Source organism: Gallinula chloropus (genome assembly GCF_964237585.1).
Source record: "Gallinula chloropus genome assembly, chromosome: 18".
Taxonomy (NCBI): Eukaryota; Metazoa; Chordata; class Aves; order Gruiformes; family Rallidae; genus Gallinula; species Gallinula chloropus.
In genome coordinates, this window is record NC_140103.1 from 2,545,002 (window position 1) to 2,571,239 (window position 26,238).

The 26,238-nt window shown below is 51.5% G+C and overlaps 1 protein-coding gene across 1 annotated transcript; it reads left to right on the forward strand.

The window, feature by feature from the left end:
* Positions 1-1,415: 1,415 nt before the first annotated feature.
* On the forward strand, positions 1,416-16,621 carry TRAF1 (TNF receptor associated factor 1; the record flags this gene model as incomplete). The annotated part of the gene is made up of 10 exons (XM_084272676.1): positions 1,416-1,624; positions 3,164-3,248; positions 6,747-6,845; positions 8,299-8,460; positions 11,657-11,725; positions 12,467-12,532; positions 13,215-13,652; positions 14,114-14,291; positions 14,858-15,006; positions 16,325-16,621. The coding sequence occupies 10 exons, from the start codon at positions 1,416-1,418 to the stop codon at positions 16,541-16,543; spliced, it is 1,674 nt and encodes a 557-aa protein (XP_084128802.1). The 3' UTR covers positions 16,544-16,621.
* Between the last annotated feature and the right edge of the window lie 9,617 nt (positions 16,622-26,238).

Below are 26,238 nucleotides of genomic sequence, written 5' to 3' on the forward strand. Positions count from 1 at the left end.
CCCGGAGGGCAGGGGGGGTGCCGCCCGGCCCCGAGGTTGCCGGCTCTCTGCCCTGCTGAGCCGGGATGGGGACGGAGGGTGCCAGCCAAGCCGGGCCCCGCTTCCTGCCCCTTTTCGGCGGTTTTACCGGGCGTTATCGATGTAAAACACCCGCGGGAGGGGTGTTTGTGTGTGTATGTGGGGGGGGAATGTTCGTGTTCCAGCCCCGCGGAGACGGCGGGCTCTGTCGCACAGCCGGCGCTGCGGCACAGCCCGTGGGCGGTTTCCAGCGTGAGCCCCGGGCTGCCGGGTGCCCGGCCGGGGACCAACCCACGCCGCCTCCCCCGCAGCTCCCCCAGCCCGCGGGGCCACGTTTAACGTGGCCGGTTTCAGTTTGTGGTGCTGGGGAGGTTGGGCAGCCCCTGCGCTTGCTGCTAAGCTGCCTGTCAAACCGTGGAGAGGCCGAGGGAGTCTCCTGAGCCAGGCAACGCATGAAATCGCTGTTGGCTCTCAGAGGAGCGTGTTAAGCGCGGCGATGCCGGATCCGGCACACGCAGCCACACCGGTGTCTGGGCCTGGCCCGGCGCTCAGGCTTCATTTTTTTTAAGAGACAGGTTAGTCAGCGTTGCTTTAGGTCATGCTGAGGTAGAGCATCGCCTGTCAGTGCTGTCACGCCATTTACACAGGCGCTGTTATGATCAAACCGTGCCACATCCCTGGGTGAAAACCTTCCCGCACGCACCTGTGGAGACACCAGCATCACTTCCCCATGCACTCCGAAAACACTCAGCTGCACAGCTCTCACTAACCAACCCCAACGTGCTTGGCACCTTGGCAGGTGTAGCTCGAGGTGTATCTGGTTTGAGTACAACCAGCTCTTTGTGGGCTTCAGATTTCCTTTCTCGCTTTGCCACTCGTTTTGTGACCTCAGGAAACTGGCTGTGAACACATCCTTTACTCGGTTTCTGTAGCTACTGAGTGTAATCACACGTTTGGGCTGCTGGGAATTGAAGGTGGCTGGGGATTTACTGTACAGGAAATAATTCTGTGTGATGGGGACTGATGGGATTGCAGAGGTCAGATGATGGCAATACTTACTTCATCTTTCTACAAGCTAAAGAACCCTGGAAAGAAAACCCCAAACCATCATTTTAATATATTGTTCATTTTCACGTTGTGTTTGAGGGAAATTTTAAACCTGTACAGTAATTTCCTGCTGGTACCTAGTCAAGCCCCACTGTGACATTTAGTCACGCTTACCAGCTACAGACTCAATTAAACAGATCACTAGATTACTGCATGGGTTTGGAGCTGCTCGTGGACTTTGATGTCTGAAATATTCTCTCACATCAAAGTGAGCGGGTGTCTGCTTGTTTGAGCAGCTTTTTTTTTTTCTTTCCTCTTCTTTCTTTATCTCTGACTGTAGTTTACTTCAGATGGCTGAGAAAACAACCAGAGGCCCACAGGATGTCCCCAGCTCTTCTCCTGATGAAAATGAGTTTCCTGTTGGATATCCCACTAGCATTTGTGAGGATGTACCTGATCAGAAGTACCTGTGCAGCAACTGCAATAACATTCTGAAGAAAGCCCTGCAGACGCTCTGTGGGCATAGGTACTGCTCAGCCTGCCTCTCCTGGATCGTACGGTAGGTCCTTGCTATGGAAGATCCCCTTATCATGGCAGATTCTGTGCTCCAGAGAGCTGTGCCATGGCACTGTGCTCAGGAGATGAGTCTGTGGCTACCTGGCCTGCTGGCCTGCAGTCATTTTACTACCTGGAGGTACTTGCTTGCAGGTTACTCTCTACCTCTGCTTGGTTTCCAGGGTGGGAAAGGCTGGGTTACTGGGCTTGGCAGCTGTCAGTTCTTCTGTAAGTGTGAGAGAACAACACTGATTGAGCCTTGAAGAACTAGTCCGAGGCTGGCTTCATACTTCCCTTTGATAAGTGGTGCTACAGGCTTACAATGAACTTATCTTAGAGCTTTATTTTTAATAACCCTGCTGAGTCACTGCTGCCATTAGTGACAACGACAGCCATTGTCCTGGAGGACCTAAAAAGCAGGGAGTTTGCTTTGATTGATTAGCTGCTTCCATCCTGCCTTTTCATCGCAGCTATGCCTTGATCCAGAGCCTTTGGAAAAGGTTACGTCTGCCCTGGGGGTGGGAGGTGAAAGTGCAGCACAGCGCCCTGAGTATGAGCTTGACTTTAGCTCTGGTGTTCTGGAGAGCAGCAGCTGTCAGGGTTCAGTAAGTCTAAAGCCTGCTGCCACGCTTCCTCAGGGATGTTAAGCTGAGCTGTGTATGGCAGTTTGTGCAGTGTGGGGCACTGAAAAGCTGAGTCAATGCACTGGCCACTTGTGATTTGCAGATTGATGTATGACAATGTAAACATGTATTGGAATGAATGTATCTGACCAATCCCTTACTGTAAATCTAGAACAAACCCCCTTACTGAAACAACAGAAACCATACATTCAGCAAACTCTCAGCAGAACCTAACCAGAGTTACCTTAGAGAGTCCTGTAGCACAAAATGGAAACTCCTCAACCAAGCTGGTTCGTGCAGCTTGACGTCCATTACGCTCTGGTCAGATGGATGTTTTTCTTGGTTTGTGTTAGTGCACTACTTGTCTGGAGGTTGAACAGCTCTGGAAATGAAATGCATCCCTAGGAAAGTTTTATTTGTCATTATTCTTATACAGAACTCTATATTAACTGTTTTGAGAGTAGATCAAACCCTCTTTTAGCTGCAGCAGGAGGTTCACTCTCTAGAGCTCTATTCTGCACTGGCTCCACTGTATCTTTGCAGTCTGAAGTCTGTGTATCTCTCTCAGGCATTTGCTGTGCTTTGAAAACCCTTAGTTTTCATGTTACCTTTTCATGTTTCATGGGGTTTGGGATTTTTTTGCATAATTCATGATATAGAGAGGTTCCCACCTTTATTCTTTGCTATGGCCCAGGCTGCTCTTGCTTTGCTGAAGTACAGGTAAGATTTATGGGCCCAGTCCTGGTCTGGAACAGCAGGGTTTTCTTAAGTCAGCATGTTCAGCAATTAGCCCTTCCATGCACAAGGACTATGGATTCTGAGTGGAAATTACAATGTCCATGGCTTGCTTTGTGTACAAAGACATCCTAACCTACAGCACACCAGCTGATTGTTGTTTTATTCTTCCTTCTTTTTGCCAGAAACAATAAAAATGCCGTTTGCAGGAGATGTAAAGATGAAGATCCCAGTGCTGTGAGTGAGGAAAGCCTGTTGGCAGAGGAAAGGGTAAGCTGGAGTTCACAGTTCATTAATCTATCACTAACCATTCTCTGGGCTACTCTGTAGTCATCATGGCACTGCAGTTTAGGGGGGAATAATATAAAATGTGATAGCAACTGCTGGCTACCCATTTTAACTTATGCCTTAGTCATTTGGATTCCCCACAGCTTTTGATTTCCAAAGGTGGAACAGCAGCCTCAGGGCTTTCCCAGTCTGTCAGGTGCTGCCACATAAAGTCCCACACACTTCCTTACAATTAACTTATTGCCTCAAAGTAACTGGTGCTTTCCTACTTGTAATACTATGTCTTAGCTGTTACTTACTATCCTTAGTAAGTATCCCGGCCTCATTTCCAATCTCAGACTTCTCTCTACCCTTCAAACATGTTGCCAAACTTACAGGTGGAGCATCCCTTAAGGAAAAAAGGCTGAGAGTGTTGGCTCTCTGGCTGAGTTACCTAGAAAGTGTTTTGCCTGGAGGAAATAGTGGAAAACATAGCTGAACATAATTGATAACAACTATGTACTATGCATCTTGATACAAACCAGGCCAGGGGGTCAGTCCCAGCTTGTCATCTTTCCTTCCCTCTGACTACATGCAGGAATACCAAGACACACACATTCTGGCTACATTTGTTAGGGAAAAACAGAATCCAGCTGGCAGTGAGGTAAAGGGTGACGTTTAGGAAGAGGCTGCAGCAAACTGATGAGGCTGCAGTTAGTGCCAAACCCAGTATTACCTCAGGAAAACTCCTCAGTTCTACACTACGTTTCCCAGTAGCAGAATTTCATGCCTCATGTAACCACAAACAGGCACAGTTCTGTTATAACTTTGGTTTTCTCTGCCATGGGATTCTCTCTGATTCTGCTGGGACTTTCTGCCTCATCTGTGGGTGGGAGGTTTAAACGGGGCCCAGCTCTTGCAAGCTGATCTGCCTGGGCAGATTCTTCTGCCTGTTGAGCGTCCAGCTGGAGCCAGTTCACCAGGAAGGCATGAGGTTCTGCCTGTGTAGATCAATTTACAGAGAGTGGTTGGGGTTTGTAAACAACATGAATAATGAAGGTCATTTAGAGGGCTTGTTCTTTATACCCACTCCTGATAACCTCTGCTGCACCTTTGCTGTGGTTTTGCTTACTGCTTATTTCCCATCCTATCTGTTGATGTGTTTATATTTTAAATAAGATACCTACAGGGAAAGGAAAGGCCCTATCAGGGTGTGACTGTGCTTTAGCTTATCCCATGATCTATTTCAGTGGTAACTCCCATCCCTTTCCTATTACACTTTCAATTTATTATCCCTTCCTATATAAGACATATTTCAAGTCTTATCATGGTGCTGTTCATCAGTATTGCTTACTGAGCATCTGCACCTGTCACTGAAAGCAGGCAGAGGAGTGGGGACATGCTCCCAAGCCTCTGCTCACACCCTCTCTGCTGTCACTCACTACTCTGGCTTAGGGGAAGGTGCTCTGCTCTGAGCTGAGCACGAATCACTTCGGGCTCTCCCCTCCCTGCTGTGTTAGAGCAGCTGAAGATCCTGGTTCAGCTGCAGACACCCAACCTTAGCTGCTGAGAAGATAACCACCAGTTTTATCCTGGAAAACTTTTAGTTGGATTGATCCATTTGTTAAATTTGTTGTGAGTTTGAGCTTCAGTTTAAGCTTTAAACTTGAGCTGTAGACCTGAGCTAGAGGCCCTAAGATACATGATGCATGGGTCAGAGTGCCAGGATGGATCTCTCCTTGCATCTGGCAGTGGTTCTTGGATGGGACATGTCAGGGAACCTCTGCCTGTGTCCCCACCAGCTCTGGGACAGGCAGACTGGGCAGATACACATGCTGTGACACCATCAGCAGCCCCTGCACCAACATCTGCTTGATCCAGAGCACTTGGATGTCAGTGAGAGACATTTACTGTGCAAGGGTCTGTTCTGGGCAAAGTCAGTTCCCAGATAAGAGCACAGAGGTCCCAGTGAATATGTCTAAGCCGTGACCTATGCAGATGAAAGAAGAGGATTTCCTGCCTTGGTTGCAATCTGAGTAGTATCCATAAGGATTTAGCAACTACAGGTGTGAAACAGAAAGCAGAAAGGGAGTGCCCAGAGCAGTGAGAAACCCGTGTGCTGCCAGGACTGTCCCTGGAGTTAAATGTGTTTGAAATGATCTGTTTGGTAACGTCAGGAAATTCCTTGAGTTCTTCATTTATGACACGGGGGAAAAGCCACCACGTGCTTGATAACTGGAATTTCTTCTCTTTGATTTTGCTCATAAATTAGGCCAGGGTGTGTGAGAAGCTGGTTTGCTTTCCCTGGCTGTACACTGATGGCTGGCTTATTACCTAAACTCTTCTGCATATGCAGGTGGAGAAATGCAGGGTTCTGCACGACTTACACGAGGTTTTTAAATGGTTGGTGGAATTCCCTGCCATTTGTGTGCAAGATTCTCCTGGGGTGGACTTGCTTGTGGGTTGGGATTAGGAAAGGAGTTTCTGCGAGATGAGGAAAGCCAGTTTATTGCACATAGAAAGGTGTCCCACAGGTAGCATTGGCTGTGCTCTTTGTGTGGCAGAACATGGCAAGTGAAGGTGAGAACCAACATCTTGTGTCTGGATCAAAAAACTCAGTCCAGAATGTCAATTCTGGAGACGTTGTTTGCTTATTTCTTTTAGTTCCTTGTGTGGAATTTCAGCAACTTTATCAAGTTGTGGGTATCATCTATGCAAAGCTTCCCCCTCCAGTTCTTCCCTTGCTCTGTGTAGTGTTACGTGGGCAGCCTGCAGCCCTCTGGACGGTGAATTTACCAGCAGAGTATCTAAACCCATGCCATTAACTTCCACAGGGCTTGTTCTGCTGTCGATGTGCCTGTTTTGACTGCAAACTGCAGCAGTAGCAGTGTGTAACCTTGCATAATTTACATCATAATTTACGATTCTTCATGGTTAACATCATTAAACAAAGAATAAATGTACGTAGTGCAAAAACCCCCCACCCCCTCCCAGATGGTTTACATTTCTGTAGAGCACAGTGCCATGCTAAATGGAAACAGCCAGGGGCTGAGGAATGTTCTCTGCTGAGGAACAGTCCCAGCTCCTCTCTGCAGCACGTTAAGAGGTGTTAATGACCACGATAATGAAATGCATTCATTAAGAGTGGCACATGGCAGCACCCTATAGTTAGGGTCCTGTCAGCACATTCACTCCGTGTGCTTCTGTGGAAGGGAACTTAAATAATAGTTGGCTGGGTGGGTCTTCAGTGTATTTGTATCACATCAAGGAGTTGAATTTTGAACCACAAGAAAGAAATGATTTAATAATTATTTGGATTTCTGCCTCACCAAGATTAGCATGCAGATTCTTATGGCAGGATGGTGATTTGTAAAAAAGCAATTTAGAAGAATAAATGGTTTGTCTAGATCTGAAATTTTGACACACTTTATTTCCATGTCAAAAATGCATGCTGGAATGCTTTCTGACCAGTCTTTCTTCCTCACTGTGTTTATTTTCCAGGCTTTTGGTGATGCTGCCATTAATAAAGAAATTTCTGAACTCAAAATACACTGTGGGACCCTTGGATGCAGTTGGTCTGGGACCATGAAGAATTTTGAAGTACGTTTCAAGGCAGTTTGTTTAAATTAACATAGACTCTAGCTTGAGTGGGGACAGAAAGACAATGAAACCAGGCTGTCAGCTGCCACAAATTAATGCAACTTCATCAGAAGCAGCGAAGGTATCATGAGTTATGCTGACGAGTATCTAAACCCATGCCATTAATCTCAGTAGGCTTGGACCACATCCTGAACATCCTGAATGATGGTGAAATTAATGTCACACACATTTACTTCAGCTGTTGACTTGGGTTTTTTTCCAGTGGGTTTACTTATTTAAACTCAAAGATGCTACAGGCAGGTTTGAGAGACCAGAATGCTTCAGTCTCCAGGACATTGTTATGAGTGATAGATAACCTTAGTATGTTCTTATAAGAGAAATCATTTCCTCCTGTGTAAATGGCTCCTATTGACCGAACATGTTCATCATTCTTTTCAGACTGGTGTAAAACACCCTGGCTGAAATATTTGAATGGGTCAGATATGTGTATCTGCCATGCAAGTTAGAATAATGGTAAAATAATGCCGATAATTCTGGTACTGAGGCAGCTCTATTTTGGTCCCCTGGTCTAGGAAGAGAGAGGGTCTTTCCGCATTTGTAACTGGGAGTCTGTTGTGTACCTCGTGTGACTGTGGATCTGATAAGCATCTGAGGTGCTGCTGCCTTTTCTATGCTAGTTTTGCACAAAGCTTCTGTTTGAGTGTATTCCCCTTAAAGGAAATACCTACCCAGTTTGCTCAGCCTGCTGGTTTTGAGAAGTGGAGCCCCTCTCAGCATGACTACATGGCAAAATTGATTTGAGAGTCGGGCGTGTGATCGCAATTGGCGTTTCTGAGCCTGTTCTGTAGAGGACAGCCATCTCCCTTCAAAGACAAAATCAGCTGTGACACAGCCCCTACAGAAGCTTCACTGAAAGAGGTCAGAGAAAATGGCTTTTATTGAAGCACTGTGCTGTAAAGAATCTGCAAATAGACCTGTTGGATGGAGTTCTGGAAGGAGGAATGCTGATATTTCTCCTTGTTGAGACAAGGGGATGGAAACAGTGAAAAAGAAATGTTTTAAAAGTTATTTTGAATGTAGGTAAAGGATGGCCTCAGTGCTTAAAAACAACCAGCCCCAAACCCCCTGCCAAAAAACCCACCCAAAACAAAAACCACCCCAGAAAACCCAGGCAAAAAGCTGGGAACAGGATCGAGTTATTTTTAAACAAAAGCAATGCAGAGAGAAGTTCATCAAAAGTTGCTTGGTTGGTTTTGAAGTGAAGAATGAACCAAAAAGCCCCGAGTAAAGTTGGTGAATTTTCCACCAGTAATCTCAGTAACATCGAGGAGTGGGACTTTACCCAAGCTTAGAAGAAATGCAAAGCAAAGGTCTAGGCCAGCAGAATGGAGACTCATTATCGATAAACACATGTCTGAAGTTTACATTTGGGTTTACAACTTGTTCCTTCCAGGAGCATCAGAGCTTATGTGAATATGCTTTAATCCCATGTCACACTGGTTGTGGACACATGGTGATGAGGAAGAAACTTGCAGATCATTTGGAAAATGGATGTGTTAATAACGTGATGACGTGTCAGAAGTGTCAGCAGAGCTTATCCAGCAGTGAATACCAAGTAAGAACATTTCTCTCTTTTATTAATGCCTTAAATAACCTCTCATGACATTCCCCGTCCCGATTTCATGAACTCTGTTGCACTGGGAGCTTATTTCATCTTTCTGAGTTTGCTAATTTTGCTCTGTGTGTGTTGGGAATAAACGAGCTATATTTGTCCCTGTACTCAGTACTGGTGAGGCTGCACCTTGAGTGCTGGGTCCAGTTCTGGGCTCCTCACCATCAGAAGGACATTGAGGTCCTGGAGCGAGTCCAGAGAAGGGCAACCAGGCTGGGGAAGGGGCTGGAGGGCAAATCCTCTGAGGAGCAGCTGAGGGAGCTGGGGGTGTTCAGCCTGGAGATGAGGAGGCTGAGGGGAGACCTTCTCCCCACCTCCCCTGCCCTGCCAGGAGGGTGCAGAGAGGTGGGCGATGGTCTCTTCAGCCAGGGGACAGGAGATGGGACAAGGGGCAATGGGCTCAAGCTGCCCCAGGGCAGGGGCAGAGCAGATATTAGGAAAAAATTTTTTACTGAACTAGTTGTCAGGGCCTGGAACAGGCTGCCCAGGGAGGGGCTGAGTCCCTGCCCCTGGATGTGTTTAAAAAAGGGATAGATCAGGTACTTAGGGATATGGTTTAGCTTAGGATGGGAATGGTTGGACTTGATGATCTTAAAGGGCTTCTCCAACCTCATGATTCTGTGACAGGCTGCTTGTGCCGTTACAACTGAGAGGGAAGTAGCTGTGGGCTCACCCAGGGCTCGGGCCTACCGCGCTTTAGCCCCGTCCCCAAGCACCTGTCGCTGTGTGCAGTGGGTCAGGACCAGAACACAGTGGCAGGGAAGAGATCTTGAAAGTAGCCAGAGCTTTATTAAAATGAAAGCTACCTACAGCTTTGTAAGGTGGGACTTTCATCAGATGGCGTTTCTGTGAGAGAGGATCAGGTTAAACTCTCCAAATGAGCGGCCCTGTCCGCGTAGGCCGGTGAGAACGTGCTCTGAATCAGATGCAGAGTTCTCAGTGACTATTTAAACATACTTATTTATGTTTTTTTATCTGTAAGTTGTGTTTCTTGCTGTTGTTTAGGACTTTTAGTGATTAACCCTGCCTGGGGCAATAGCACTGTGAATGAGAGATACCCCATGCCTGCTAACACTGCTGTATGTGTGTCAGTTTGAAAGCCCCAAAAGCATTCCCAGCCCAACCCCACCAAACATCTCGATTATGACAGAAAATACCACTGGGGAAACACTCTTTTGGGGTGCAGTGCAATGAACGTTGTTCTCACCAGATGATTGAAAGAGAATTAATTGCCAGCCTAGGAGTTTTGTGCTGGAATGGCAGGTCTTATCCTAGCTGAACCCCAAACAGTGATGTGAGACCCACCTGGCAGGAGGGCTCTGACTATCTCATAAATGGAGCCTGACTTAATAACTAGTAGTGGATGGTTTTGTGTGTCATAAAGGTCACAGATTGATGCCTTTTGAGCTGTAAGGTTGGCTCAGCAGGGGGGTAACAGCCCCCCTGGGTAAGGATAAGGCGCTCTTGCTAAAACATGCTTCTTGGGAAGCTTTTACATGTGCTCTGCATATCTGGTTCTCACAGACAGAGGAGAATATCTGGACCCAGCCATGTTTTCCTCATGCTAAATGCAGTGTATGTGTCCTGGTGAGACAGTAAATACTGGAAGGTGGCGACACTCAATCCCTCTCAACCCTCCCTAAGTGTGCTGGGCAGGCTGGAGAAGGAAACCTGAGCTTTACCAGTGCTCCCTGAGAACCTTTCTCTTTCCAGAGGTCTGTGATACTGCAGATCCACATCAGTGGCCTTCGTTTTCCTGCAATGAAGAACCTTTTCCTCCCACTCATTCCAGTTAGCTATCATCTAATTAATTTTTTTTGTTAGGAAACCTTGGCAACCAAGCAGGGGATTGGCCTTGAAATGTTGATTTTTTTTTTCTCTGCCTGCCTTAGTATTTCTAAAACTGGCTTTTTGCTGGTTACATGATCTGCCTTATTAAAATTGAAGTTATGTGGCATAAGAATTTTGATTATTTGTCTGTATTCCATGTATCCACAATCCTCTGGGAGCAAACAGTAAGTTTCATGCACTGCTCTCTCCCTCTTTCCATCTTGGCAAATCAATTACTGGACTAGTGATTTTTGCATTTCCATATTGTGAAGAATCTTTGTGCCAGCCCCTCTCTCCTTCTAGAAATCAGCGATCTGAAGGAGTCAGATACCAGAAAGGAGAAAATAAGGGCAGTTTTTCTGCTATATATAAAATATGGAGTATTGAAAAATGAGTTAAAGAGTGAGAAAACCATCTGTGTTTCTGAGGATTGGAAGAGAAACTCTGTGCAGGGGGGACTTGAAGGCTGCTGGAATGGCTTTGTCAAACACTTCTCCACTGCTGTAGGAAATGTACTGGCTTGCAAGAGTGTTTGTAAAGACTAAAGGCCGACCCTTGAGCAGTGTGAACTGAAAGCTGACAGCCCACCGTGTTAGACACACGTGTTAGAGTGGTACAAACCAATGGCAGGACCTGCATGTCCTTGCATATGTGTGTACATGTGTGTGTATAGGCACATAGCTGTGGTTTGAACTGGGAAGACATTGCCAACCTGGTATCAGATTTCCCAGGGTGACCTCACAAAGCGTCTGTAAGCAGTTCCCAAAGCTCTGGGCCCCCTGAGCGAAAGATCAGGCTTTGTACTCCCCTGAACAGGTACTGCACCCAGAGAGGCTGAGAAGAGTCACCAGCTTAGAGGCTTGGCTTCAAAACCCTCTTGAGTCAGCACAGGGGACAGCAGCACCCGCTTGTAGCAGATGTGCTCGAATCCCAAACTTCTGACCCTTATTTCCCCCAAAAAGAACCCAGAGAGCTCTGCAGCCGGTTGCACAGCGAGGCCTGGCATGGTTGCTCTCTGGACAGGGGTACAGGATTTTGCAGCATGTGTTGTGGAGCTCATAGTGCTCCTAGGGAAGTTTTCCTTCCTTACTTTACTCTTCCTTAAATCCACACCTTCCAGGAGGAAAGCAAGAATGTTAGTGTAAACCTTTTCTTCCATAACACAGAATTTCTCATAGAAAAGCCTCCCAAATCCCCAAGTTGCCTTAAAAGGGGAATGTCATTCCCAAGCACAAGCTTTGTTTCAAAGATTCCTAAATAAAAATGCTCAATGATTTTACTGAATTATTTTCTCTTGTTTTAATGACAGGAACATTCATGTGAAGACAATTTATGTAAGGAAAAACACGTGCAAACAGAAACACCATCAAAGCAAAAGGTAGGTAAACAATGAGTGAATGCAGGTACCCCTTTATTTCAGGTCATCACTTGTTCATTTAGATTAAACGAGGACATCTTCAGATGTGGCAGTTGTGTCTGGTGCTCTTTACATCCCAACATAGCTCTGCTGGCTGCCTTCCCTTCCCTGCTCTGATAATTAACTTTATTAAATTATCTTCTCAATCAGTCTTCCAAAATCAGGGGAATGTTCGTTTCCTTTCAAAGATTCAGGGAGACCCACATGAGCAAAAAAAGGGTGTGCTCTTCCAGCACAAAGGGACGTGCTTCTGGTTGGGATGGGGACTAAATCTGAATGTCAGTAAGAGCTTTGGGTCTGAAGGATCCCTTCGTTCCCAGGAAGTGCTGCACGACGCAGCTCTCAGAGCAGGAAGAGGGTTGGGTGTTACCCACCGTGGTGCACCGCGTCGCTTACTGGCATCTTACTGATGAGAAGATGTTAGTAGGGAATGGCTGTGGTTTGTTAAATGATGTTAGATCGTTATGGAGTCTGTTAGATGGATGCTTAACTGCCAGGCTGCATGCAAGACACTTGGGATCAACCACACTCCTGATGGATTTACCAGTGAATTTTCAAAGCTGGTTGGACCCCGAAATCTGCAGTAATGCCTTGACTTGAATTAACCTGATGTATAGGTGCTGGGGTTGTAGGTAAATAAAAGAATATCTTTCAATTGGTATTTTATTATTTTCTTTCCTTTTAATTTTTTTTTCCTAACAGAACTGCTCTACACCCCTCATCAACAAGGATGGATGTCGTTTTTCTGAAGTCGGCTGTTCATTCCGGGTGAGTGAAAGGGCTGCCTTCAGGGAGGACTCAAAAGCTGTGCCTCTCAGTGCTGCACCTTTAAGACTCACCAGCCTTTGTGTCCAAGGCAGCAGGTCTCAATTTAAATACATCTTTAAGAAAAGATTTAAAGCCTGCCCACTTCTAGTAAAGCAGCAGAGGTGCTGCTGGCACTGCTGTGCTTACACGGTGTGCAAGGTGCGGGTCAGCAGTGACGCTGTTCCCTGCACTGTGCAGACGTTTATGACCCTTCCATGGGTTGTCAGGTATGTTCCCCTACCCTGGTTTGGATATTTCCCTCGGGGTAACACCTCCTAAAACAGTAACAGGGCTTCTCTGTGGTTCAGGTTGCACCCCTTGCCTGGTCTCATCTCTTGTGCCCCATCTGTGGGCTCAGTACCACCTCATGTGGGAGCCTCACTGAGGGTCTGCCGGTGTCCCACTGGATGCCGAAATTGTAGGCAGTGGTTCTCTTTGCATGTAGCACGTGTGCACTGAGCTTAGACCAATCATTGGAGGGCTTGTGTCCGTGTGTCCTCTGAGAGTCAGCTGCTGTGTAGCTGGACCTGTATCTTTCAGTCCTTCCATCTCTGTCTCTCGTAGCAAGTCAAAGGGAACGTTGCTTGATTAGGCCCCAGGCCAATTGTATGGAGAGTGTATTGACAGTGTTGTCTTCTTACAGGGGAGCAATGAGAAGATAAAGGAGCATGAAAAAGCTGCAGTTGGGGCCCACATGCTGCTTCTGCTGCAGCATGTAAAGCAGCTGAAGGCAAGCTTGTGTGGCGCTGCTAAAGCTGCAGGCGGGTCCATCCTGCCATCAGAACTGAATGAGAACGGTGCAGGAAAAAGCATCTGTGGTCTGCAGGTCCCAGGGGAGCTGGAAATCAGCTGGGATTTGGAAGCAGACTGTTTTTCCAGGTCTTCTGTTTCTGAAGATGAATCCGTTCTGCAAAAGCTTGTGAGAGAGAAAGTGATTTCTGAGCTGGAAAATAAGCTACATGTGTTTGAGAATATTGTGGCAGTGCTCAATAAAGAGGTGGAGAGCTCTAACTTGGAAATCATGGCCTTTCGGAGGCAGAGCGAACTTGATCAAAACATGATACGAAGCCTTGAACTGAAGGTAAGGAGCTGTGATAAGCTCTGTCTGTGTGCTGGCTCTGTCCATAGCAAACATTTACACGTATCACAGAGAGGTGGTGAAGGCATCAGGACAGGGATGGACACAGGACTTTGAGCTGCAAAGTGTTCACTTCCTCTTGTTGGTTGGGATGAATTGCCAAATGGGGATCTTGAAGATTATCTAAATCTGTGTTTAGGTACGTGGATATTCCCTGGAGTTCTGAATGCTCAGAATTTGCTGTGAACAGACTGAGCAACCAAGGCAGCTGTTTGATCCTCTTCAAGCAGCGTTCTGCCTGGAGGACCAAAGAGCCATCCATCCAGCTGTTCACCTTATGTATTGACACATAACTGCTGCTTAAAAAGAACTCAAAGGAGGCCCTCCAGAGCATGAGGTTCTACCTCTGCAGCACAGCAGCCAGGAGAGGGGGGATTGACTGGGACCCCGTTTGTTTCTTCCAGATTGCAGATTTGCACCGGTGCCTGACGCAGAAGGATGCGGGTCTGAGCAGCCTTCATAAGAGCCTCGTGTCCTCTGAGCAAGCGTCCTACGATGGGGTCTTTCTGTGGAAAATAACAGAGGTTGCCAGGAAGTTACAAGACTCGGTGACTGGAAGAGCAGTGGGGTTGTACTCACCAGGTAAAACATGACGTGTACACACAGTAGCAACCCCCAGGCCCTTAGAAACCCTACTTACCTCTCCAGAACAGTACTGCTTTCTGCTCATGCAGACACAAGGTCCTTTCTAATCGCTCCTTAAGACAAGATGCTGTTTATGCAAAGACCTTGTGCTGCCTGGCCATAGTCTGGGACAGCAGTCGTGTTCTCTTCTGGGCTTTCGCTTTGCAGTTTGGGCTCTGCTGCAGCTACTTGCAGTGACATCTGCTGGATCCACCCCCGTGGGACCCATAGCCCGGTGTCCACAGCTCTCTGCTGCACTCGTTTCCTCTGTCAGGAGCCATTTGATCAGATAAAATACGCTCCTGCAGCTAGTAAAACCCAGCTTTCACCAAGATGCGAGGCACCAGAGGGTTCCAGCCACTGGATTTTCACTGGTGGTAGTCTCCAGGGTGTACCAGTGTGTCTGCTCTCGTCTCTGTGGGAGCAGAAAACATCTTGTACACCAGCTTTCCCATATGCCAGAGCACTTATAGTGTCTTTCTCTTTCAAGGGAGGCTTTACTAATGAAGAGTTCTGACTTTCAGCTTTCTACACTGCGAGGTACGGCTACAAGGTCCGGCTGAGGGTTTATCTGAATGGGGACGGGACGGGAAAGGGAACCCACATGTCCCTGTTCTTTGTTGTCATGAAAGGTGACTACGATGCTCTGCTCCCATGGCCTTTCAAACACAAGGTAAGAAGGACAACCTGTTCACTGGTCCCAGCATTAACCCACTGCTTCTCCCAGTGAATACAGCGGGATTTTTCCTCTGAGTTTCATGGGAGTGGGAGCGTTTTCCTCTCTGATAGCTGCTAGCCATGCTTTCATCTTCGATGGCATGAAGCTGTGCCAGGACAGGGTCAGATTAGGTATTAGGGAAAAGTTCTTCACTGGAAGAATCGTGGGGATGTGGAACAGGCTGCCCAGGGAGAAGGTTGAGTCACCATCCCTGGATGTGTTTAAAAAAGGGTAGATGAGGTACTTAGAGATATGGTTTAGCACAGGACAGGAATGGTTGGATTCAATGATCTTAAAGGTCTTTTCCAACTCTGTGATTCTGTGATCTGTGATGTTGGCTAAAAACCTATCCCTGAATGGAGTGATTTACACACAGGGAAAGCTGCTTTCACGGTGATTCCACACCTGTAGGACTTTCAGATAGCAGAGTACCAGGGTTTGATGTATCCCAACCTGCGTGTGCCTGGGCTGAAGCCAGACACACGCTTTTCCCGGCCTCTTGCTATACATAAATTAAACATTTATGAGGAGATTATGCTTTGCTGCCTGAAGCACTGGTGTTAGAAATGTGAGGTTAGAGTTCCACTTACACATGTGCTCCTTTTATAAGTGCAGCCTGATAGTAGCAGCAGTGCTTGGGGAAGCAGTGAGAGTCCTGCTCTCCCTTCCAGAACTTGCCTCTGCGTGGTAGCAGCTCTGTGCCCCTTTCACAGGAACAGCTTTACAGCCACTCAGCAGCCAAAAAAAATAGAAATCAAAGTTCCCAATCCTCAGGCTATTAAAAAACTTGGTACATAGGTTTTGTGTTTCAGGCTGAAGAACAGGGAGTTAATAAACACCACAGTGAGAGGGGGAGATTCTATATGGATATTTAGGTTGTGTCCTCTACATGTTTGTGTTCAGGCAACAGAGCTGCTGCTTTTGATCCCAAACCACAATAGAAGAATGAATGTAGTGGCTGTTACCCAACTCGGGGTTTGTTTAAGTTGTCAGGAGAGAGAGGAAAAAAGTCTTTGGACTGTGCAGTAATAGTTCCTGACTTTATTTAATTTAATTTTATTTTATGGGTGGCACGGTTTTAAATACCTCATCTGGGAATCATTAGTCTCCCTTGTTCACATTAACTGACCTTGCAGGTTGCAAAACATTAATTGCATTTTGTATTTAATTAGTGATAGAGCATCCAGCTGCTCTTGCAGTGTGCCAGCACCTCTATCTCTGACATTCCCCGGTTGATCTTCAGTCCCTCATCATTCCTCATTCTGTTTTCCAGGTTACGTTTATGTTGCTGGACCAAAACAACAGGGAACATATTATTGATGCTTTTCGACCAGACTTGACTTCTGCTTCGTTTCAGAGACCAGTGAACGACATGAATGTTGCAAGTGGCTGTCCCATGTTCCTCCCTTTGTCCAAGCTGCAGTCACCTAAACATGCCTACGTGAAAGAGGACACCCTGTTCGTGAAATGCATTATAGAAACAAACCAGTAACTCGGGGAGCCTGAGCTCCGCTCCGTCAGCTCCGTCAGCTGAAGATCTGCCTGCGAGCTGGCTGCTGCTGAGCCTGCTGAGAGCTTTGCCCAGCGCTGCTGCCATCCAGAGCTGTCATCACTTCATCACACGGCCGGTGTCATCGTTTCATCACGCAGCCGGTACTCCCGCGTACAACCGCACACCCCCAGCTGCGCTTGTTCTTTCTTACTCCTGGTGCTGGGTGTCCTTCTGCCCGGGTGTCTGGCAGGGAGCACAGCCCGAGCTCCCTTCTACCACCCCAGGGTCAGTAGGTTTTTGGGGTGCAAGGGATGAAGCTGAGCTGGCCCCATGCTGCAGCTGCATGATGCATGTGCGGCTGCCTGTCCTGGGAGGCACAGGGTGAGCAGCTTTGATGGGGTTTTGGCTGTCCCCCCACTGGGGACAAGGGCAGAGTCATGGATTCCTTCCCAGCAGTGATCGGGTGTCTCTGTCTGTGCTCATTGATGACCTTGAAAGCGGTGAGCTGGGGAGAGCGTTTGTAGCTTCCTTACACAGGGTGGTTTATTTCTTGCTATCTATTTTAGCCCTGTAGTTATGTGCTCCGTACAGAGCTGTTCTGTTGCATCAGCAGTGACTGGATTACGCTGTGCCTTGGGGAAATTACCTCTTGCCTTGCCAAAGGAGTCATTTGACTTTCCCATTTCAGTTTGGGAACTCTGAGGGTTGTTTCCCCAGAGCTGCCAGTCCAAGCAGCAGTAAGGACCCTTCAGTAGCTTTGCTTTCAAGTGTTTGGTCACTTCCTCAGACTTCAGGGCAAGTGACTTATTAGAAAGCATTGATTTTTTTTATTCTTAATTCTTTTTATGTGCTCTGCTGGTTTTCACATGCTGGAATAGAAGTAACTACTAGAAATACTTTTTCCTTTTTTTTTTTTAAATAGAGGTAAGGAATGAATTTTTATTTCATAAGCAAATCAAGCTTGGAAATGTCTGGAAGCTCAAACGCTACTCCTTATCCCCAAAAAGCACCCAGCCTCACCCCCTTCCTTCCCAGCTATGCAACTACTTGGCAGAATCAGTGGACTTAGCTTGGGATGGGAATGGTTGGACTTGATGATCTTAAAGGTCTTCTCCAACCTCATGATTCTGTGATTTTGTGACTTGAGCTGGTTTTGGTGCAGCAGTTTCTGAGCTTCCAGTGTGGTTTCCTTGTCCAGGACTGCGAGCTGTCCAGCAGGGCAGGCAGGACAGCAGCACACAAACCTGAAGGCAGGTCTGTATGGATCAGTGAGAGGCTTTTAGGTGATTACTCGTTCGTTTTGCCTCTGCAATACTCCCCATGTCTCTGCTGAAAACCCAAAACCAACACCCAATATTGTGCCCGCTGTGTGAGAAGGGAAAGCAGAAACTGTCCACTTCTGTTTTGCCAACTATGGAAACCGCAGCTGGTGAGCTGGTCATGTGCTGTGAGGAGCCTTCAGCCGGACTGCTGGGGTACCAGGAGACTGTCCACATGTCTCTCTTCTGCCTTGACAGCCTCCTTTAAGACAATTAGTGGTGATGAAGTATCAAATATCAGAAAATCCCTGCCCTGTCAACAAATATAAACGCTCATTTGGGAAAGAAATGACCAGCGGTTTCCATCACACACAGAGTTTCTCTCTCTTTTTCTCCCTTCCGTGTTTAAACTGTTCTGTCAGGGACAGAAAGTTATTTTTCCAGTGATGTGCCAGACCCTGTAACCACCCTGGAGTAGCATGCCTAAAAACACCATGCTCTTCATGGCTGTGTCACTTTGACAAGTGCTGTATTTATTACAATCATTCTCATTTTCTTATAATTTTATTTATTTCCTAAATAAAGCTCGCTAACTGAAAAAGGGCTTGTGGGCAGTTTTTCACAGTGGAACAGGGAACTGAGCAACTTGGAGATGTGGGGATAGCTAGTGGCTTGCAGGACAAACAGCTGGGCACTGCTGCAATGCTCTTACTTCTATGGCAGTGGCACGGAGCAGGTTTGTCCCGTGTGGGTCCCTATCCTAATGAGATGCTGATGCCACCATCAAGCTGAAGCTCCCTGCCTGTGGTCCAGCAGGAACTGGCTGGAAGCTTTGGGAATGAGCCCTGAACATGTCAGTGGGGTCACCTTTTCATTGCCTGTGGAAGTTGGTGTGTTTGTATGAAGATGTTGGACCCAAGATAGGGGATTTTGACATGGAAGATTGGGTAAATGGTTGGACAACTCTGACCACCGTGGGGGGATCTGGGCATGGGGGAGTGTGGGTGAGGATGGCAGGACAAGGGAGAACGGACTAAAGCTGAAGGAGGGAAGGGTTAGATGAGATATTAGGGGAAAGCTCTTTACAGAGAGAGTGGTGAGGGGCTGGAACAGGCTGCCCAGAGAGGGGGTGGATGCCCCATCCCAGGGTGTTCAAGGCCAGGTTGGATGGGGCCCTGGGCAACCTTGTGTAGCTCCAGGCCTGGAGGTTGGTGGCCCTGCCTGTGGCAGGGGGATTAGAACTCTGTGATCCCTGGGGTCCCTCCCAACCCAGACCAGTCTGATTCTATGATTCTATGGCACAACCTGGCACACCGAGCTGTTTCCAGAGCTGCCTCTGGCTACCGCAGCCAGAGCAGGAGGCAGCAGCTGATCTTGCAAGAATTACTGTGGATTAAGGCAGTGGCTGGCTCTGCTTGGTTGCCAGGGGAGTCGAGCTGCTCCATACCTGGGTGAGCTGTCCTTGGCCCTCGCTGGCCACGGAGCCGCTTTTCCACTGAGGGTTTTTAATGAGGTGCTTTAATCACAGCGGGCTCTGACTTCCCAGGGCGGCTTGGCTGCCTCTTGGCTCCACTGCGACATTTCTGCGCAAAATCGTTTCCCTCATAGAGCTGCTGCTCCTTAAAAGTAATGAGGAGGGGTTTCCCTGTGTGTGAGAGAGAGGGAGGGAGGGGAGGAGGGGAGGTGGGGGGAAATGAGTAAAACTGTGTGTGGGTGAGAGCTGGGGAAAGAGAGAAAGTGTGTGGGAGAGGAGATGTGAAGGTGTGAGAGAGAGTTCAGTGTTCATGTGCATCGAGGAAGCAAAACCGTGTGTGTATGTGTGTGTGTATGTGCAGGTGGGGGGTGAGATGCAGCCAGCAGAGAGTGAATGACCTGACACCTCTGTGCTTTTCTCTGGTGTGATGCTACCAGGAAAATCACGCTGGCTTTCTTTAAATCCTGCGCCTGTTCGGGATGTTGCTGATGGCAGGAGCCCCGTGTCACTCCAGGCAGGAGCCCCGTGTCGCTCCAGGCAGGAGGTCCAATCTCCCAGAAGCAGCAACAAGCTGCAGGGAAGCAGAAGGATCGGCACTGGAGAGAGGATGTGATACTTGGGGGATCTGTCCATCCTGGTGTGCCCAACACCCTCTGTGCCTGACCCAGCTGAGATGCAAGAGCAAGGCAGGACAGGGGGGCTGGAGACCTCACTCAGCACATCCTCTCTGTAGCCCCCCCACAGGGCTGACAATGGGACAAGTGACCTGCTTGGTAAAAACAAATATAAAAGTTAATTGGAAGCCCTTTATTTCCAGTTTCCTTTCTATACCCCCCAAGAAAAAGCCTTTAGGTTTACAGGCCCTTCTTCTTGGCACGAGAAGAACACAAAGACCTTGCACACAGTTCTTTGAGCTTAACTTGGTCATGTTGGCAGGTGAGACCCATGGAATGGAGGGCGACATTGGCCAGAGACTATGGTTACACCAATAACCTCCAGTTACTTTGGCTGTAGCTACAGCAGCACGGATGTTTCGTGTATTATCAGCTGAACCTCCAGATGGAAACGGCACTTGGGAAGGGGCTTGGATGATGTACTCATGGTCTGCCTGCTGCAGGATGCTCTGGCAGAGCTGCAGCCAGCACGAGTCCTTTCTGCAGGTCCTATCTCCCTGTCAGGGCTGCGGCTCAGCTCGCAGGCAGCTCCCCTGTTTGGGTTTCCATTCAATATTCCTTGGCTTCTGTTTCCAAGACTACATGCCGACGGACAGCCCCTCCTCCTGCTCCTGTTTTCAAAGTAAAAAAATAAACCCCAAACCACAACAAAACGCTGTGGAAAGAAGCTCCCTGATTTCTGGGCAGCTTTCAAAGCGGGAAGAAAGGCAGCGCCGGGAGCTGCTCACCCCCCACACACACCCCAGGCTCTGCCACGGCTCCTGCCAGCTCCGTCCACACGTGAGCAGGGAAGCATCTTCCCAAGTATGGGGCTCAGAGGAGTGACTAAAAGGTGTTAAGGGTGAAATGGGGATGTCGGAGTAGTTAACTACCAGCAGCTCTGTTCACATGGCTTTGTGGATGTCGGGTTGGTTTGGGAGCTCAACAGCAGGGAAGGAGCTGCTGGGACCCACCCTGGCAGCCGGTGCTGGCCCCGCTCCCCAGCCAAGGAGGATGGGGGGGGTCGCTGGTGCATCATCACTGGGGGTCTCACCCGCTGCTGTTCCTGAGCTTGCCAAACAGTCTGACTTGGTTCAAATGGGCATGGAGGGTGGGTCGAGGTCACTTCAGCTGGGGAGGTGAGCACAGCGCAGACATCCTCATGTTGGCGTGGGCCCAGGTGGGTGCTCCTTCCCCAGCCGAGTGTGTCAGGTGCCGTCCCACCGAGGTCCCTGGAGCCCCACTGGTGCGAAACCAGGCGCTCAGCTGTGTCCGAATGCTGTGTCTGCTCCGGCGCTGCTGCAGCCCTGAGCCAGCATCTCCCCGGGGGACACAAGAAAGGGGGTCTCCAGTGGGTCCCCAAGGGTGTGCAGGAGAAGCTGGGTGGGTGTGCAGAAGAGGAGGAGGGAAAAGAGGAGGAGGAAGAGGGCAGCACCCAGTAGCTCACTGCAGCAGGAGCCGGGGCCAGGCTCGATGGGGATGGTGTGGCAGGGGCATCTGCAAAGAAATCAGAGTTAAATGCAACTGTGTGGCTTTGTTTGTGTTAGAAAATAGAGGATGTGTCTCAAATTCCTTTTCATTTGCCTTTTTGTTTAGGACTTTTGCTCCAGAGCGATGCTACCACGCTCCTTCCCTTGGCAGGTGCTGGGTTTGGAGTGTCCTCTCCGTGCTAGAGGGTTTTTCATAAGGTTATCCCTGCCTACACCCCTGGTGAACTTCATCATCCAGCGTTTGATTTCTGTGTCCCATCATCCACATTCCCACCACAAACGACCAAGATACCCCAAACAGAACCCACGGTGGCTGGGACAGCGGGTGTACGAGTGTCCCCGTGTGCTGCTCCACCAGCACGCTGTGAGGACAGGCTGGGACGGGAGTGCAGCTCCACCAACGACTTGCTTTCGGTCCAGCTCAGCACCACCAACCGCAGCAGGCGACGGCAGCGTCTGTCCAGAGGGAGAGTTCTGGTGCAAGAGCTATTTTAATCCGGCGGTGACTCACGGCGAGCACACCCTGACTCACCACTGCCTCGGGTCGTTTGACTGTTTGGAAGATGCGTCAGGTTCCCCGAGAAGGCAAAGGACGGTTTTTCCTGCCTAGGGACGGTGTTTCCTGCCGAGGGATGGTGTTTCATTGCTGAAGGATGGTGTTTCCTGCCTGGGGATGGTGTTCATGCAGCAGGAATGAGCTGCCACATTTTTCCCCAGTTACCTAGAGCTCTGCAAACCTGGGCCTGGGCTCGGGCAGTCAGCACTCGGCACGGCATGGCAGGGCTTGGCGTGGCACAGCATGGCGTGGCACGGCATGAGCAGTTTCTGCCCACCACCCCCTTTATGTTGCACTGGGCTTTATCTTACACACAGAACCACCAAGCAAAGGGAACAGTGGTTTGGGACCCATAGCTCAGGGAACTGCATTTCACCTGCTCAGCATCACCCGCGCACCAAGCGCTGGTCACGGGGAACACTCCAACACCAACGCTTTAGGGAAAAGTTTGATTAAAAATCGTCACCTTTCTAAGGTGATGGAATGACATGAGGGCGTTCAGGCAGCACTCAGCACCGTGCCCTTCGCTCCTGACGTGCCTGGGAGCTGCTCGCTTGCAGCGTGAGCTTCTGGCAGGTGTGCTGGGAGCCCCGGCACGGGGGATGCTGCCCCGCGGTGCTGCACAGATCTCATCGATTACAGGCAATGAAACTCCTTATCGACCGCACTCGTGCTGGCCCCGGTCCCACACACCGGGGAGCAGATCCTGCGCTGCCTGAGCAGGCCGGAAAACATCCCCTTCCCGGCAGCGCTTCCCAACAAACGGCAAATCCCTACGATTCCTTCTTGGGACCCACCGGGGCGTATTTGCAGCGATGGGTTTTCTGTGCTGAGAGCCGGAGACGGGCCACCCCGTGCCTCGGCATCCCGGCCAGGACGGGCTGCTGCCGTGTCGCCCCTGCGGGGCACCCCCTGCCCGCTCCCCAGCCTGGGGGGTCCCGGGGACACCCCAACCTGGCCGCGGCCGCCAGACGGGGCGGGGGGGGGGGGGGGGGGCGTGGTGGGCGGACGAGGTCCCCCGTGCGTGGGGCGGGCGGGGGGATGCGGGACGCCTCCCGCGGGGTGTCCCAGCGGGGCTGCGGGGTACGGCGGGTCCCCCCCATCGAGGCCGCGGCGGGTCCCCCGTGCGCTCCCTGCCTTTGCGCCGGCGGGGCCGGCAGAGCGCTGCCCCCCGGGGGCCAGCCCGCCGCGGTGCGACCCGAGCCGTGGGAGGCGGCGGAGGCGGCCCCGCGCTAATTGCATAAGCGGGACGTCAATGCCCGCGGGAGGCGCGGGGGAAGCGCGGGAAGATGGCGCCCCGCGCCCTGCCCCCGCCGCGCGCTGCCGCCGCTCCCCGCCGCGGCCCCCGGGCGGGCGGGCGCTGACCCGGGACGGTGGCGGCAGAGGGGCGGCGCGGCGCTGGCCCGGCCCGGCCCGGCGGAGAGGGCAGCGCCCAGCGACGGGGCAGCGCCCAGGGTAAGGGCAGCGCCGCGGGAGAACCGGGCCCCGGGGGCGGCGGGGGCGCAGCCCGGCGGGAAGCGCCCGGGGCGACGGGGCGGGAGGCAGGCGGGGAGGGAGGGAGGCAGGGCCGGCCGGCGCCGCAGCGCCTTTGAATGAGCCAATGGCGGCGGGGCCCGCGGCCGCCGCGCCGGGGCTGCCCGCGGTGCTCCCGCCCGGCAGGTGCCACCGGACCCGCCGCGCTCCCGGTCCCGCTCCCACCGGGGGGGGGGGGGGATGGAGGAGAAGGTGGAGAGGGGGGACACACACGCGGCGCGTCTCCCTGCCCCCTCGCCGCATCTTGCCGGCGCGTTCCGCTGCCCGGTCGTGAGCGGCGTGGGAGCTCCCACCCGGGACGGGCCGGCGCGGAGCGGCAGGAGCTGTCCCCGCGTGTCCGCCCCATCCCCGCGTGTCCGCCCCGTCCCCGCCGCCGGGCCGCTCCGGGGGCTGGCTGGGCGCGGAGCTGCCGCCGCTTTCATAACCGCCGCGAAATCCGTGCCGGCGGTGAGCAGGGTGACATGTCGCAGCTCGCTGCCGCCGCTCCTGCCAGCCCCGCTCCTGCTCCCGCTTCTTTGCGCTTCTTTTTCCCTTTCGGTTACACCCGGTTTACCGTAAGCGCCGCCGCTGCCCGGCCCTCGGGAGAGGGGGGCTGCTGTTACCAGCCCGGGCAGGGGCCTCGCTCGCGGAGGTTTCGCGTGGGGAGCTGCGGCGGCAGCTCACGCGTGGGGCCGCGGCGGGAGCGCGAAGCGGGGAGAGGCGCTCGGGAGCCGTTCGGCCGGTGGGGACCGGGGCTGGGCTGCGGGGCGGGCGGGGGCTGCGCGGGGTGTCTGCCGGTGGAACTCGGCTGCCTGCTTTCACTTGCCGCCCGTGCAGGCGTCCCGGCGGCTCCGCAGCTCTGTGAAACTGGGAGGGAACCGTGAATTTAAAATCACGTCATGTTTTAAGCTGTTATCCCCACAGATGCCCCGTTCTGAGGCTGAGCCCGCGCAGGCCTGCGGCGCATCGCTGCAGGGACCTGGGGCGGTTACTTTGAGGGTTCAGTCACTCTTCCTCAAGAGCAGTGGAGGTTGTGGCTGCTCCCTCTGATTACACCCACAGACGAACTGGGCTCATCGTGCTCATGGTGTGGGTCCTGAGCACCCATTGGTGGGGCTGAACCAGCCCTGGGCACAGTACTGCCAGGAAAGACCCTCCGTCATGCTGCCCTTGGCCGATGGGTGCATCGCGTCGCGGTGTGAGGGCAGGGTGATGAGTGTGTGTGTCACCTCCAGGCTCTGCTGATGGAGACTGCCAAGCTGAACCCCATCATCCGGGATGTCTACGGAGCTGCTGGTCGTGTCCAGCAAGCACCGGCCGCTGCCTCGGCGCGGAGGGGCAGCAGCTGCCGGGAGCTCATGGTCAAGCTGACGGAGGGGCAGTACGTGCTGTGCCGCTGGACCGACGGGCTCTATTACCTTGGAAAGATCAAGAGGGTAAGGTGGCCCCCCCCAGAGGGTAAGGTGGGTGCCCAAAGTGTAGCTAGTGGGGTTCCCTGGGTTGGCTGTGGCTCGTAAGGGTGCTGGCCTGGGCTGCAAAGTGTCTTTGGTGTTTTGGGTTGACACCCTGCCCCTGAGTATCGCACCCCAACCCTGACTTCCCACAGCCTTGGGAGGCAGGGCTGGTCACTGGGGGAGTGCTGGGACTGGGAGCTGATGCTCAGCTGTTCTTCCTGCTCTCTCCCCACAGGTGAGTGGCTCTAAGCAGAGCTGCCTTGTCACGTTTGAGGACAACTCCAAGTACTGGGTCCTCTGGAAAGACATCCAGCATGGTGAGTCTGCCCTGTCCTCCCTTCCCACCACTGTGCCAGGGATCCTTCCTGGCACAGCAGAGAGGTGGCTGTGCCTTGTGCATCTCCAACTCCGCCTTCCCCATCCCGCAGCCGGCATCCCCGGGGAGGAGCCCAAGTGCAACATCTGCCTGGGGAAGACGTCGGGCCCCATGAATGAAATCCTCATCTGCGGGAAGTGCGGGCTGGGTGAGTGGGGGTGCATCACCCTCGGGGTGAGGGTCCCACCAGCCCGGCACCGCTGATGCTGAGCCCTCCCGCAGGTTATCACCAGCAGTGCCACGTCCCGGTGGCGAGCGGTGGGGAGAGCCCGCTGGGGACACCGTGGTTCTGCCGCCGCTGCATATTTGCTCTGGCTGTGAGGGTGAGTGGGGCTGCCCGGGCTCACCAGCTCTGCGAGCTGCCCACCCTTGGTGTGGCGGTGCAGGATGTGGCCCCCCGGGGGGCTGTGCTGACCCCCATCCCGCTCCGTCCCGCAGAAGGGGGGTGCCCTGAAGAAGGGGGCGATTGCCAAGACACTGCAAGCTGTGAAGATGGTGCTGTCCTACAACCCCGACCTGCTCGAGTGGGACTCCCCGCATCGGACCAACCAGCAGCAGTGTTACTGCTACTGCGGGGGCCCCGGCGAGTAAGCACCTGCCTGCTGGGGGGGGGTTGGGTGTTTGGTTTTGTGGGGCAAAGTGTTGCCAAAGGCACATGAGATTGTGTTTTATCCCTCAAGAGGAAAGACCCCAGCTCACAGAGCATGGCCCTGGGCCCGTGCCGCCTTGCCATCCAGGTCTCCGCTTGCTCCCCGAGGCACCATTTGCCCCCCACATCCCTGGCTTTGGAAAACACAAGTTGGCACCAGCCTTTCCCTCCCTGGCTGGGGGTTTCAGTCCCTGGGGAGGTGCAGAGTGGTGGCTGCTGCACGCTGCCCTTGCGTCACCCTCCTCCTCTTGCTCCCCAGGTGGTACCTGAAG